The sequence below is a fragment of the Schistocerca piceifrons genome, chromosome 1, assembly GCF_021461385.2.
Source record: "Schistocerca piceifrons isolate TAMUIC-IGC-003096 chromosome 1, iqSchPice1.1, whole genome shotgun sequence".
Lineage (NCBI taxonomy): Eukaryota > Metazoa > Arthropoda > Insecta > Orthoptera > Acrididae > Schistocerca > Schistocerca piceifrons.
In genome coordinates, this window is record NC_060138.1 from 944626166 (window position 1) to 944642228 (window position 16063).

The following is a 16063-nucleotide window of genomic DNA, read 5'->3' on the forward strand; positions in this document are numbered from 1 at the left end:
GTTTTAGGGCGCACCACAACTAATAAATACATAAAAAAACATAGAATGAGTAAAGGCATAGAAAAACAGTTTTCTGATATCTTCGAATCCAAAGTGTCTCTTCATGTGTACAATATTTGTTACATATAACACTTTGCTTATGTCATTGCGCAGGTCTACCATTAATGACGACTTTTGGCGCAGCATTGCCCAGAATTTTCGGTATTGCATTTGTGAACTGGGTGACAAAGGCCCTATTTCCCGATATTTATGACTAACCCTATCGAAAGCATTTTGAATCCATTATTAAAATCGCTGCTTTCTATGTATGTCGGTTTTTGCATAGGAAATACAATCTTTGTGTGTCATGTGTTGATGTCGCTTTCCCTGTGTACATTTGCATACTGGATGATGATTTCGGTTTTCAGTTCTGAATTCATTCTCATCGATTGTTTTCTGGCCGTTAAGTTTTTTTCCCAGTCTCTTGTAAAACAGTTTCTGCCTGTCTTACGTTCCCTGTCTAAGTGGTATATTGAAATAGGTTCTTTCACATTGTCTTCTTACAGTTTTCTTTCGGATATCACATGAAAGTTTTGCTGACGAGATCTTGCGAACAACTCTGGCAAAACGATGAGGATGGTAGGAACCACTGGACTTTCTCGGCACTATAGTTGATTAATAAATGTCTAACAACAGGCTTAGCTTGTGTGAGCCACTAATCCAACGTGCTTTTGTCGTGGCACTCCTTTTTACGTAGCTGTTGTCACGCGACTAATAGATCTTGTATTAACATGTGATCTTCATAATGTCTAATGTTTATCTTCCAAATGCTTTTCTTGTCTCTAACGCGAATTCAACCAGGCAGGTGTAGTTATATTGATCGGAGAGATTACCGGTTTTGTTTAATTTCTGTTTGAGCTAGGATTGATTATGGCAAATTTCTGCTGGCAAGTCTGGTATGTCCATTAGCGTAAAAATAAGTAGGCTCGATTCTGTCGGGTTTCAAAATCCGCCAAGTAACTTCAAGATGGTAAATATCAACCAGTGATTTAAGTTCATTACACTTGTTTGGATGCGATTTCTGATCATCTTCGCTAACTACGCAATTAAAATCGCCACCGACGACATATTTATTATTATTTCTATAAAGTAACTGCCAAAGAGCTTGAAAAAGTAAAAAGGCTTGTATTAGCTTCGTTTTCACTACCGGATAGAGAATAAACGTTGACAAGGGTTACATCATAAATGGATCAACGATTCCACGTCCACAGGGCAAAAAATATGCACTGTTTATTTAAATGTTGCGTTATGTTATAATGGTGATGCCAGTTTTAGTCTTTTAGTAGTAATCACAGTGAACTCAACTATTTGATTAATTGCATTACTTGTGATATCTTGTACAAAAGCTATATCGCTAACAAGTTGTTAAGGGAACTATCTTAGTAACAATGGATATCTTGTCTTAAAAGTGAGAATATTCCAGAAGCTATGTCTGTCAGCCATTTATTGTTAGTGGCAATGCGGACACATCATCGTTCACGTCGTCTCCACAATTCATTGGTTTCACACTTCTGTCATCACTGGAACTGGATGACTGAATCATGTCGAGATGAAGTACTTGTAATGTTTCTTAGCGTATCGGCCTTCTCCCTTTTGTCCGATGGGGATCTCCATTCTTTCATTTGCCTGATAGAATTTGATTTGATTCCTTAGACGGCTGTTCGTGGGTGACATCTTTACTCTAACATGCTTCTGTAACAGGCTGGTCAGGGGTCTCATTTCGGAGAGTATACAGTTTGTGACTAAGCGTTTTGCCTTTTTCTAAGCGGCTTGTCCGTTGTATTTTCGATTGACGTACTCGTTTGGGACACGTCAGTTTCGGAGATAACGCTACATTGCGTCTGTGTTTCCGATTCATAAAACGTTCTACTTTGCTCAATTTTCTCTTTTTTCTACTTTAGAATATGTTTGTGATTCATTGGACTAAATTCCTTGGCCTTGGAGTGAGCTTCTGTAACGCTTGCAGCAACAGATGGCTCTTTACTGAGGGTCGTGTGGTTTGTTCACTTTCTGTTTAATGTTCTATATTACCGTTGCCATTTCGTGTGCAGCTTTAAATGCTCGTGCACCACAGCCACTGTCGTGGTAACTGGCGGCTGTGTATTGCGCTTCACTATCAAGTTCGCGACTTCCGCTTAACTACTGGGATTGTCACTTGTGACCACTAAATTATCGTACCCTCCTGTGGAGAGCTGCTGCGGTACCCTTCTAGTAAAATTTGTACACACGTGGTCAGCAGAGTGATAAATGGAACATTATTGCGGTTGCCCACTGTGCGTTATAAACTCTCGATTTGCCGCAATTAACGGATGATACTGATTATGCCTTTTAATTCCATTCGACCGTTTAGAACACCAGTGTTATTTGATATCAGAAAGTGCCAGACCATTTATCATTTTCTAAGCGCTCCCGTTCTTTTTAAGATACCACCGTATCAACTCGTTTGAGCATTCAAAAGATACAATGTAAACTTTAATATTCCGGATTCCTTAAACTGCATGCACCACATCAAGATTACTAATAAATCGGTAAAGGTACATGGGTTTCTTGGTATTTCCACCTGCAATGACAGCTTTCTTACGATTTTCAGCATCTTTCAGTTTGACGAATACAGAATTCTGAATTATACGCAGTTGAAGACATAGTGTATGATATTCTACATCTCCGAGTTCCTCCAAGATTCACTCATGAATTTCAGAAAGAATGCCTTTAAAACCACAGCACGGCATTTACTTTGATGATCGATATCATACTATTCAAAGTTTTTCTTAAAAAGTTTTAAAGACAACGAGTGTGCGAACGGCGGTCCGCGAGCACCAGCGCAGCCGTCGGTAACACTGTCCAATTTGCGTGCCGGCGCGCTGCGCAGTGACGTATTGACACCGCAGCCACACAGTTAAGTGTTGAACTGTTACTACATGATATTTTTCAGTATTTTTCCAGAAATATACAAAACTGAAAAATTGTTGATAAATTGTTGACGTTGCTATCCAGAGATTATCAGCATACAGAGCCGGCCGCTGTGGCCGAGCGGTTCTAGGCGCTTCAGTCTGAAACCGCGCGACCGCTGCGGCAGCAAGTTCGAATCCTGCCACGGATGTGTGTGATGCCCTTAGGTTAGTTAGGTTTAAGTAATTGTAAGTTCTAGGGGCTGATGACCTCAGATGTTAAGTCCCATAGTGCTCAGAGTCATTTTTGAACCAGCATACAGTCGGACACGAACATTCTTCCTGCAGCTGTACCTATCTGCTGAGTAACTTCTCAGCTGGCCTCACGCGGCTGTGCGTACTAGTCATCTTACCAAGGAAAAATCGACTCGTAGTACGGGGAATCGAACCCGGTTCTCTGCATGATACTCAGCCGTACTAACCATTCAGCTAAGAAAGTGGACTCTGTAGCCCGGGACATTTCTCAATATTTTTTTCTCTTCACACTTTCAGTTTAATCTCTTCTGGATAGTAATTATCATCAGCGGTACGGCTCTTTGTGTCAAAGGACATCATTAAATTGTTCACTTTAACAAGCCACCCCTACGCGTTCCCATTTGGACCCTAAGTTTTCGACCTGGCCAACCACAGAGATTCCGTCTACTGACACCAACTTTTATTTCACTCTGTCGAGGCAACTGGCATTCAAACGTAAATAATGAAAAGAGCTGCAGGTAAAATATGGCACAACGCAAAGCCTGTAAACTGACGGTAACACACAGGGTGGTTATAATTAATTTTTTACATATATTCTTGCATCTATACTCCGCAAGCCACCATAAGGTGTGTGAGGCGAAGGGCGCTTGGTGTGCTGTGTCACCTTCACCTTTTTCTGTTCCAGCAGCGCATGGGCTCGATTCTCCCTCATTTTATCTTAATACACTTTCCGCGAGTTATCAGAAGAATAAAGCAGTACATTCGTCCACTCTTCTAGGAATGAACGCTCTCGTAACGTTAACAGCAGACCATAACGTGATGCAGACTGCCTATCTTGCAGCGTATGCCACTGGAGCTGCCTGTGCATGTCTGTGACGATTTCGTCCATACTTTATGAACATGTAACGAACTGTGCTGATCTTCTTTGGATTCTATTTCCTCTAACAGTCCTGTATGGTACGGGTCCCAAACTGATTAGAAGTATTAAAGTATTGATCGAGTGAGTGTTTCGTAAGCTACTTCCTTTTTTTGATGAACTACATCTGCTGAAGACTTTTTCAGTGGACCTCAGACTTGTGCCTGCCTGACTCCCGATTAATTCTATGTTTTCGTTATACGTCAGATCGTTCTGTACGAATACTCGTAGATATCTTATGGAATTAACTGCTACCAGTGATTGTTCTGCAATTTTGTTATCATACAATAAAGTGTCTTACTCAATGTATTCGCAGTATGCTACATTGGTATATGTTGATGGTGTGATATTCCTGGCTGTTGCCGCCAGTATTTTATCTTGCTAGAAGCTCGCCTTGATGCAGCTTGATACTCGTGAAGTATCATATGGTACAAAAGTGGAGTGAGGTACAAGCAGCAAATGCTACAGTATGTACCATTCCCGAGGGAGAGTCCGCCAATTGTACTGGACTTGCTTCTGATTGGTCGACACATTCGAGTGTTAGGCGCCAAAACGCCTAACTTCTCTTATTAATTATTTATATACTTTTCATTGTATTGAACCCAGTTTTCAATATGACGATCTCTCACGGTCACCCTACGAGTCTACAGTTTTTGTTTATTAAATTTCACCAGCTTTGAGAAACAAAAGAGTAATGATATTACAACCGAAGTGCTTCGGACACCTTCGGGTCCCTTTGGCGCGCCTGGGACACGAAGTACTTCGGCTGCGCTGGTCACACTGTTTCGGGTGTTCTTCAGAGCCGGACGTGTATCTCTGTTTCGGAAGGACATGTCGTACTCTGTATCGGAAGTTGGCAGAAAAGTTACCGTACTATTAAGAAAGGTATGTCGAGTGTTGTAGAGGACAGCGTAAAGAGTGATATTTTAAAATGAAACAAACAGGATACATTAATGAGAGGTGTCCCCTACCATCATTGTCAGTACTACAGATCTTTCCCCCCGTAGGTACAGAGACTAATCTGAGCAAGTGTCATCCCGCAAAAAAAAAAAAACAGAGTTAGAGATGAGAGCGTAGCAGCCTCCGCCGAAGAAGATCTCACGACCGACGAGCTGTCTTCTGCGCTGGGGACGCAACTTTAGAAGACGACAGATTGGTGGACAGAACTGTTAGGGGCTCTCATTCTATTTCTACAGATCTCTCCAACTTCCAAATCTGACTTCCAACACGATTACGTATAATTTATAATGATCAGTTGCCACATACGCTACTTGAGCCAGTGTAGACGTAAAACAGTTTACAGGAATGATGTTCAGACTGTACGCTGTACGATTTGCGTAGTTAACAGTGATAGCGTCATCACTTGCCATTAGACGAAGTATTGGTGTGGCGACGTAGGGTTGAAACACAAGCATCAGTGTTCGTTACAGAAGTGTGCATTGCGGACGTCAACATGGGTCTGGCCAACGTATGCAGGGCTTACTCTAAAGCTGTTTTATCAAAACGATAGCATTAGTGCTGCTGTTCTTAGCTAGTATCGACGCACTAAGAGAATACGGAAAGCTCCTCATTCCGCACCGGAGTGGAAGAACATGATTCGGAAACGGATCCATAGACCGATTATTCCCAACCATGTGGCCTCCCAGATCACAAGAATTTTAATCGGGAAGGTGGGCTTACCTGAAGGGACACTAACATACATTGGGCACTGAAGATGAGTGTACTGCGGGAGGTAGCCAACACCCCGCATGAGATACCTTGAGCAGCAGTAAAGCAATCCCTGGTGCGATTATAGGCTATCGTGGGTGCAGATGGCCGTCACTTTGAGCAACGTTTATAACCTGTAACGTAAGCGAGGTACGCAACTAATGGACGCGGAAATTAAAATGTGTTTCTTTCAATGATTTATTCGTTCTTTCTCTTCTCATGTCCTTGCAAATGTTTCCACAAGGTTTCATTGTCCTACGATCACTCGTCTTTCGTGGGCCCTCTCTCTAGCAGCGAACGTTTGGTCAAAACCATCCTCTTTGTTACTACTTGCCAGTCGCATATCTTCCGGTTCGTTCTGCTGTCAGTATCACATTAATGGTATTGTCCAATCTGACAGATGAATGATAGCGTGCAAGATTAATTATAAACGTGCCTTAACTGTTCATGAGCGGATTGTTGGTACGTATCAGTACACTATTAAATGTTCATTTTAAAGTAGCAGTAGGAGGCAAAAAGAGACTTTCATATAACTGCGAGTGTTCTGAAGAGGCTGCTTACGTTTCAGTTGTTTGTGGTTATTTAAATATGCAAGCAGGATGACTATATAATTCTGTAGTGTCAGTTTATTGTCAATACGGTAAACTGAGTTTCTTTTCAGCAGTTGCATCTCTGATAATTTTACGTTGACACGAGCCACTTTTATGAGAATTATACTTCAAAATGAAGTCCACACAACACTTTGAATGAAAGAAAGAAGAAGAAAAAAATTCAAAAGTAATTATAAACATTAACAGAATTCCCCGTCGGTGGTTGACAGAACATGATAAAGATATGAAATAAGGAATATAAACATTAACTGAATTTCCTGTCGGTGGTTGGCACAACATCTTAAAACTATTAAATGAGGAACAATTCCTACGGTTCTTGACAATTATATTTATTTGGCCACGAACCAGCATGTAGCTTCTTGGGCCATCGTCAGCTGACAGCTGAATCTCGCAGCCACAAATAATATTACGTGCGAATTGCATAGAAATTACTTATCCAGAAGATACAAAAATACACAAATGATGACATGTAGAGTATTTGCAAAGGAAAGTATTACAGTTTTTATGTCACGCATAGATAGTTATGTTAATTTAAAAAAGAAACATAGTTTTTTTGTGGAGAGACACATTTAACAACTGATGAAAAATAAAGTTGAATTTATAATATTTAACTAGTATTATTAAAATGTATTAAAATAGTAAACTAAGTTCTGTTTTTCATTAGTTGTTAAATGCATCTACACACAAAAATCTTTGTGCTTCCTCTTTTAGTTAAAGTAACTGCTTGTGATCTGCATAAAAATGCATTCGTACGTAAATTTTTATAAGTAGCAGGCCATCTTTTCTCTTTTCTACATTCAGTTGCCATGTAACGATGTTGTAAGAAACCGAAAGCTGATTAGTGACCCATAAATTATAATTTTTCAGAACATTTGGAAGTGTTCCCTATTTAGTATTACTGATTATTAAATCACTCTTTGTGAGACACAAAATCGAAGATAACAGTCTTTCGCAGTCGTCCTTCTGAGAGATTTCACCAACTGACAGGGAAGTTAACTTAGGAGCCAATTGTTTATACACCCCCGTTATAACTGGTGCTTGAAGCGTCATTGTACACAGTAGGTGCTGTCCCCACAACAACTCGTAACGTGGGTACGGCACAAAGATGGCTTGTCGCTTTTCGTCCGTGGGAAAGAGAATCAATGTTTAGAAGGCAATCCTGATGCACTGAGTAATCAGAAATCTGTAAATGCAATTACATCATTACAAAATATGGAGAGTAACACACCCTATCATCTACACAACACTTACAAGAATCGGTATGTACTACACCACGGCAATGTATTGTGTTGAAATCTATTACAAAGAATTTGGGCACGTTGCAGACAGAAGCGGCTTCTTACGCGCGGGATCAACGCGAACTTCAGCCTTCACCTGCTGACTTGAAACAGTGACGTCGCTTTATATTTACAAACACAGTTACTGGGAGGTAAATATTATCCAAGTAAACCACGAATTGCAAGAACATTAAGTAATCGCCTCTTCCGTGGTCAGAGGAACAACACAATTACAGGATACGGAAATTCTATAAAATGATAATTCTTACCAATAAGAATTTTTACATTACCGATTACAAGAAATCTAATAATCGCTATAAACTACATCTTCGCTACAATTTCAGTTACTGATCGAGAGGAGGGTCTTAAAGTACTGACCCTATCATTGATGTCATCATCTTATATACACTGAGGGCTTCAAACGAACCTTAAACGAATGTGTGGATCATGGCTAATAACGAAAATAGAACTTAGTTTTTACATCGCAATCAGAAACTCTTCCTCAATTACTGATCTATTCTGTAGGTATAAAGCCAAACATAATTTTTGTACTCACTGGTTTTATGCCAATAACCAATGACAAAAAGCTTCCAAATACAGAGTGGCATAGCACAGCTGGAAAAGCTATGTAATGGAAGACAGAAAAATATAAAAATAACATGGTTAAGCACTGTGTTGGCCTTTATCTACAAACACATTATAAAATAACTCAGCACATGTTATTTATACATTTAGCTCAAATCTGTAATAAATGATCATACAGGGTTATTACAAATGATTGAAGCGATTTCACAGCTCTACAATAACTTTATTATTTGAGATATTTTCATAATGCTTTGCACACACATACAAAAACTCAAAAAGTTTTTTTAGGCATTCACAAATGTTCGATATGTGCCCCTTTAGTGATTCAGCAGACATCAAGCCGATAATGAAGTTCCTCCCACACTCAGCGCAGCATGTCCCCATCAATGAGTTCGAAAGCATCGTTGATGCGAGCTCCCAGTTCTGGCACGTTTCTTGGTAGAGGAGGTTTAAACACTGAATCTTTCACATAACCCCGCAGAAAGAAATCGCATGGGGTTAAGTCGGGAGAGCGTGGAGACCATGACATCAATTGCTCATCATGATCTCCACCACGACCGATGCATCGGTTTTCCAATCTCCTGTTTAAGAAATGCCGAACATCATGAAGGAAGTGCGGTGGAGCACCATCCTGTTGAAAGATGAAGTCGGCGCTGTCGGTCTCCAGTTGTGGCATGAGCCAATTTTCCGGCATGTCCAGATACACGTGTCCTGTAACGTTTTTTTCGCAGAAGAAAAAGGGGCCGTAAACTTTAAACCGTGAGATTGCACAAAACACGTTAACTTTTGGAGAATTGCGAATTTGCTGCACGAAGGCGTCAGGATTCTCTACCGCCCAGATTCGCACATTGTGTCTGTTCACTTCACCATTAAGAAAAAATGTTGCTTCATCACTGAAAACAAGTTTCGCACTGAACGCATCCTCTTCCATGAGCTGTTGCAACCGCGCCGAAAATTCAAAGCGTTTGACTTTGTCATCGGGTGTCAGGGCTTGTAGCAATTGTAAACGGTAAGGCTTCTGCTTTAGCCTTTTCCGTAGGATTTTCCAAACCGTCGGCTGTGGTACGTTTAGCTCCCTGCTTGCTTTATTCGTCGACTTCCGCGGGCTACGCGTGAAACTTGTCCGCACGCGTTCAACCGTTTCTTCGCTCACTGCAGGCCGCCCCGTTGATTTCCCCTTACAGAGGCATCCAGAAGCTTTAAACTGCGCATACCATCGCCGAATGGAGTTGGCAGTTGGTGGATCTTTGTTGAACTTCGTCCTGAAGTGTCGTTGCACTGTTATGACTGACTGATGTGAGTGCATTTCAAGCACGACATACGCTTTCTCGGCTCCTGTCGCCATTTTGTCTCACTGCGCTCTCGAGCACTCTGGTGGCAGAAACCTGAAGTGCGGCTTCAACCGAACAAAACTTTATGAGTTTTTCTACGTATCTGTGTCCGCCCCTGTAGCTGAGTGGTAAGTAGAAAAAACACGGGACAGTAACTAATAAACTGATTGAAGTGTTATTCCATGTTCAGCCTTCCGAGAAAACTGTTACAGCTTAACTGAACCCTGAACCACAGTAAACTAAATTAGTTCAACAAAACAACTACATAGTGACAGCACAATGACGCAATCTTATTCTGTCACCACTATAAACATAAATAAAATCACGACCGGTTTGAAATTATCGGCCCTTAAGGAATTTTTGTACGAATCCGCGACTGATATTGCCCTGTTACAAGAAGTTCTAATTTCGGATTTGCTAATTCCCGGTTTTGTCAGTTACATAAATGTGTCTCCCGAAACAAGTGTTGGAACAGCTATTTTGGTAAGGGAAGGGATTACAGTAAGCGAGGTGGAACGACTGGAATCCGGAAGGGGAATAGGACTAAATATCTATGATGTGACTATCATCAACTTGTACGCCCCTTCAGAAAGTTCTCATCGAGCTGACAGGGCACGTTTCTTCAAAGACGACTTGATATACTTGTTAAGGAAATCACCAAGACAGTTATTACTTGGAGGTGATTTTAATTGTGTTTTAAATCGAAAAGATCAGTTACCTAATTTTAATTTCTCAAGTGAACTAAAACAATTAGTTACTGGTTTAGAATTAAAGGATATATGGGAAATCAAATACCCCTCCATTGTTGAGTTCACTTATGTCACGGCAACATCACGTAGCAGAATTGATAGACTATATATTTCTAAAAATCTTGTAACTTCTGTGACAAAAGTAGAAACCATTCCTACGTACTTTTCAGACCATTCAAGTGTCTTAGCTTGCATAAATCTAACAAGACAGCCGGTTCGCCGATTCAAGAATCAGTGGAATTTGAACACTTCCTTGTTAGTTAATCATGATTTAGAAGATCTGATTAAAGAAACATGGGCAATATGCCTGCGAGCCCGTAGTAGATATGCCACTGCTATTGACTGGTGGGTTAAAATGGCAAAGCCAAAGTTGAGGAAAGTTCTTATTCAATACAGTGCCCAGAGCGCAAGGGAAATGAAATGCACTATAGAGTATTACTATTCCGTTTTGAGAGATCTATATGATCAAGTCTCAGCAGGTTCCTCACTTCGGATAGCAGACATCAAAAAAGTCAAAGCCAAGTTACTTAATATCAAGAGAAGTCAAATGGAAGGGTTGAAAATAAAATCGAAGGCAAATTCGGTGTCAGCAGATGAAACTACTTCCCTATATCATTTAGTGAAGCATACGAAAAACGGGAGGAGGACTTTTATTGAAGAAATTCGAACAAAACACGGCACGATTCTCAGAACCCAGCAGGATATCATGGACGAGATTTATCGCTATTATTGCGAGCTATATTCTGTACATCAAAGTAGTGATGCTTCCTTGGAAGAATTCCTTGACATCCTAGCCCCACAGCTGACAGAAGATGACAACGAAAATTTTCTCGAGGTTGTCAGTGAAGAAGACGTGTATGAGACTCTGTGCGCCTCGCCACCAAAAAAATCCCCAGGACCGGATGGTCTGCCAGCAGAATTTTACATCCGTTACTGGCCAATAGTGGGTGCGAAAATCACGGACATTGTAAATGAGGTTATTCAGGGTAAAATGATTCCGGCTGAGTTTAAGGAGAGTAAAATTGTTCTGGTGCCAAAAAATAATGGAAACAAAGATTTAAATAATTTTCGTCCAATTTCACTGCTGAATTCTGATTATAAATTAATAGCTAGAATAATAAACAAGAGAATTTCATGCCTTACAGATAAAATTATTAGTCAACATCAGAACTGCGCGCAAGGCAGAACCATTTTTCAAAATCTAGCGGAATTCAGGGATATCATTGCAATAACTTCTGTAACAAACATAAAGTGTGCTTTATTGTTTTTAGATTTTTATAAGGCGTTCGATGTAGTAAACCATGAATATCTTCTGCAGACATTGAAGAAAATAGGTTTCAACGATAGGGTTATACAGTTGATTAAGAACATAGCAACTGGAATAAATGCTAAAATAGCGGTGAATTGTCAACAATCCAGGCCGATGCAAATACAACGAGGTGTTCCTCAAGGAAGTCCTCTGTCCATGTCGCTCTTCGCAATTTCGCTGGAACCTTTCCTCCGACATGTCCATGCTACATTAAAAGGCTTAACATTATCAGGAAACAAAACAGTTATAAGAGCCTATGCTGACGATATAGGGGTCATTATAAGGAATAATGACGAGGTAACCACGCTAGCAACAGTGATTGATTCGTACTGTAGAGCATCTGGAGCCAATGCAAACGGAAAAAAAAGTAAGATGTTAAATCTCAGAGGTTTTGATAATATCAACGTCGAGTGGGCAAACTTAGTCCGACAACATAAAACACTTGGGATCACCCTGACAGCATGCCCTATGAAAATGACGGCTTTAAATTGGAAAGTTGCAGCAGATAAAGTGCAAGGAGCCATTGTAGAGAATTTAACTCGATATATGAACCAAGTTCAAAGAACACAGTATATCAACTCATGCATCCTTGCTAAGGCTTATTATACTGCCCAGCTGTTTCCAATACCGAGAATGATAGCGAGGAGAATAATGTCCAAAATCACAAAATTTTTGTGGAGAGGTGAAGTGTTCAGAGTACCTGCTAAAGTAGCCACTTTAGATCCTAAAAATGGTGGACTAGGATTAACTGATATAACGGATAAAGCCTCTGCTCTTTTTATCAAAAGGCAAGTTAATTTAATAAGAGACTCGCGAGAAAGCATAACCAGCCAACTTTTCGACATCATTAAACCTCCAAGCCTGCTTCCCCCGATTGACGTGCAGAATATCAACAGTCGCTTACAGCACGTGAGGATTTTCTATGTTGAGTTTAGTTATGTCAGTGTCGAACTCAGGCAGTCCCGACACTTAACATCGAGAGCCATAATGCGGGAACGAAAGAAAAGCGATGGAAGAAACAAAATAGAACGACAGTTTCCAAACATTGAGTGGACTGAGATTTGGAAAAACATTAGTTCTAATGTGCTCACGTCTAATATAAAAACGTCATGGTACAAGACAGTTAACAACATAGTTAGCACCAATGAAAGACTGCACGCAATCGGACTCTGTGAAACAAATTTATGTCAACAATGTCATCTAGTTGACACAGTAATTCATCGATATACTTGCAGTGGTCACATGAATAGTTGGAAGTGGATCCGGGAGCAAATAGCTCTGATTACAAGAACATCCCCTGAGTATATATCGCTGTCATTGATACACAGGCCTGAAGCACGCTATTTCCCAGAAGCAAAAAATAACGCTGTGTACTGGTTGCTGGGAAATTTTGTTAACTACGTCCTTAACAAATTAGGATCCGATAGCATCATAGAGTTCAAGGTACACATGCTGTGTGAGTTCCACAAAATTAGAAGCTATTCGAATCACAAGAAAAAGTTCGGTAATATGCTAAAAATTGTATTTGAAAGAATGGGCATTGGTTAATATAAAAAAGAAGACTGTGTTGACAGTGATGTATTGTAGTTACCTTAAGGATACTATTTAAGATTTTACAGTATATTTATGATGTGTGCTTTCTCTACTTCAGAGAGTAGTTTTTTGAAATTTATAATCTAATGTACAGAACTTATGTGACATTGAGATTGTGTGTCTAATAGTGCCAAACAGAAATCATGAAAGGTGCATTATTGGCTTATACTAGAAATTTGGAAATAGACAGTTTTTATAGAAATCTCCTTATCGATTGGTTAAAACCATAAGATACTATCCGATAAATGTAATATTCAATGGCTGGCACATTGCCCTGTTCATTTTTGCAGTGAAAGACTGATTATATAGATCTGATCACTTCAAATACTTAGATTCAATTAATGTCCAGAAAGTGTAGTTGGAAGGCTAGTCAACTTTATTATATATCTCCTTTCCGCCATTTTCAAGTATTTATGTTTAATTTAATTCTTTCTGGTGATTTAGTTAGTAACACAATCTTCTGTTGTCTTTCCTTAATGTCAGCGCAATTGAAATGATCAAACCGCTTTGTTTAAATAACTTCATGTATGTATAACTTAGTATGTATTTGCAATGTGTAACACTGTTTTTTTTAATAAAGGTTTTATTAAAAAAAAAAAAAAAAAAAAAAAGTGGTCAGCGTGACAGACTGTCAATCCTAAGGGCCCGGGTTCGATTCCCGGCTGGGTCGGAGATTTTCTCCGCTCAGGGACTGGGTGTTGTGTTGTCCTAATCATCATCATTTCATCCCCATCGACGCGCAGGTCGCCGAAGTGGCGTCAAATCGAAAGACCTGCACCAGGCGAACGGTCTACCCGACGGGAGGCCCTAGCCACACGACATTTCCATTTTTACGTATCTGTAGTGTGTCGTGACCATATGTCAATGAATGGAGCTACAGTGAATTTATGAAATCGCTTCAATCATTTGTAATAGCCCTGTACAAATATGTAGTAATTTATGGAACTACTTTTCACAACTTGGCGTGGTTTGTTTAGAATAATTATGTCAGTCATAATTGAGGAGGTCAACGGAGGAAATTGTTAACCCACAACAACGTATTTTACAGTAATTCTTGTTTTAATGTTGGCTAAATTCAAAGACGAAACACACATACAATAAGACCGAGAAACTTACGTAGAAGATTGTATTTCCTGTCGGTACGTGCTGATCTTCTTGTTACCAGCATTTAGCGCGTTCGAAAACACAAAGGGCAATTTCATCTGATTAATCCGTAGTAAAATGAAGCCTAACACTCTCTTCTTCCTAGCATTACAGTTCTGTGCTTATATTATTACGTAATTCATTTAGTATTCTTTCAGTATCGTACCGTAATATGTTGTTTAACAATTAGAGCACAACTTCGAGCCATACTAAATTTTTAGTACCGGATGACACAATTTACAGGTCTACTTTTATATCCGTGGAAGAGGACTGAAAATATGATCTGATGTTCTACAGTGGGTTTTTCGTTGTAAATACTTATTTGATAGTAAACACTAAGCGTTTTGTAAATGATAAACAGATGTGCATCGCGATGTTAAACGTACCCTAGATGCATGCTAGGAAATTACTGGATGAGAAATGATGATGTCCCACTTTGATTTTAACTTCTTTCCTTCAAAACAGAAAAAACAAAAAAAAGGCTATGTGCTTCATACCAGAGGATGCCACTATGTATGGCCCAAGCACACGTAAATCAACATCTGAATCCATACTAATGTTTTTTTGCAGTATAATTTTCCCGGTGGACACTACCGTTTCATTCTAGAGGTGAGAGATAAAGAGTTGAGTGTTCAGGTTCTTTCCGTTAAAAGAAATCGGACACGTTAGCGTGCTTACTCCGCGAGGAACGCAGTTTCATTCTCTGGCAGACCCTCAAGCTTGCCACTGGCTTACTTTCGAGATGTACCTGTATTATATTCAGTCCTTTGTGTCTGGTTCCAGACGAGTGGGGACGGCAACGTGACGACGAGTACCCTGTCACTGTCCCCTGTGGCTGACGACTCTGGACGGCAACTGTGCTGCAGGGCTGCCAACATCCTGCTTCCGCCGCCAGAGGTCAGCGAGCAGCTGCACGACTGCCGGACACTGCACGTCCGCTGTGAGTGCGGCCGCTTCTCGCCTACACCACATTTTCCAACACATGCTCAGTCTACCTCCTACGACTCACCTTTAAATTACATTTGTAGTACAATATAAAATGTAAATTAAGGAAACTACAAATACAAACTTTAAATGATGATCGCGAATAAGAAAAACAAAGAAACATTAACAAGCCACCATGAAACTTCGTGACGGCGATCCTTCTCTATATACTATGCGTGACAAGGAAAAGTGAAGCACCAGGAAGATGATGAGGAAACAAAATTAATCTTAATGGGTTGAAACGGTACGTAATTTTGTTGCAGTAATTACGAAATCCAATCAAATTTACGAAATGTGGCAGTATGAAGCGACTTATAAGTATGAAGTTGCACCCTCTCTGATCCGGACTCCTGCACTGATTCGGTTGGGGAGGGTACCATCAATCCGTTGTATCCTCTCCTTTGGCAAGGTGGTCCACAACTGTTGTAACTGGTCATTGGTACCCGGATAATGTCACTGGGACGGAGCTGACATTCGACCTGGTCACACATAAGCACTACCAGTGACAGATATGAAGATGATGCAAGCCACGGGAGTACCTCGGCATACACCACTACACTAACGAAGGCAGTTACTGACAGGCGTAAAAAGTACCAAGCTTTCAGTTTAATGAGTCATGGTTGCAAGATGTTAACACCAGTTCCTTACAGAAGAATGGAAAAACTGATAGAAGCGG

The 16063-nt window shown here is 40.2% G+C and overlaps 1 protein-coding gene across 1 annotated transcript in view; it reads left to right on the forward strand.

Moving 5' to 3' along the window:
- Nucleotides 1-16063, forward strand: part of LOC124776739 (neural cell adhesion molecule 2-like) — a 224189-nt gene that overhangs the window by 88553 nt on the left and 119573 nt on the right. The window contains exon 4 of the mRNA XM_047251864.1: nucleotides 15187-15343. Within this exon, the coding sequence (XP_047107820.1) occupies nucleotides 15187-15343 (157 nt within the window). The remainder of the gene's footprint in view (nucleotides 1-15186; nucleotides 15344-16063) is intronic.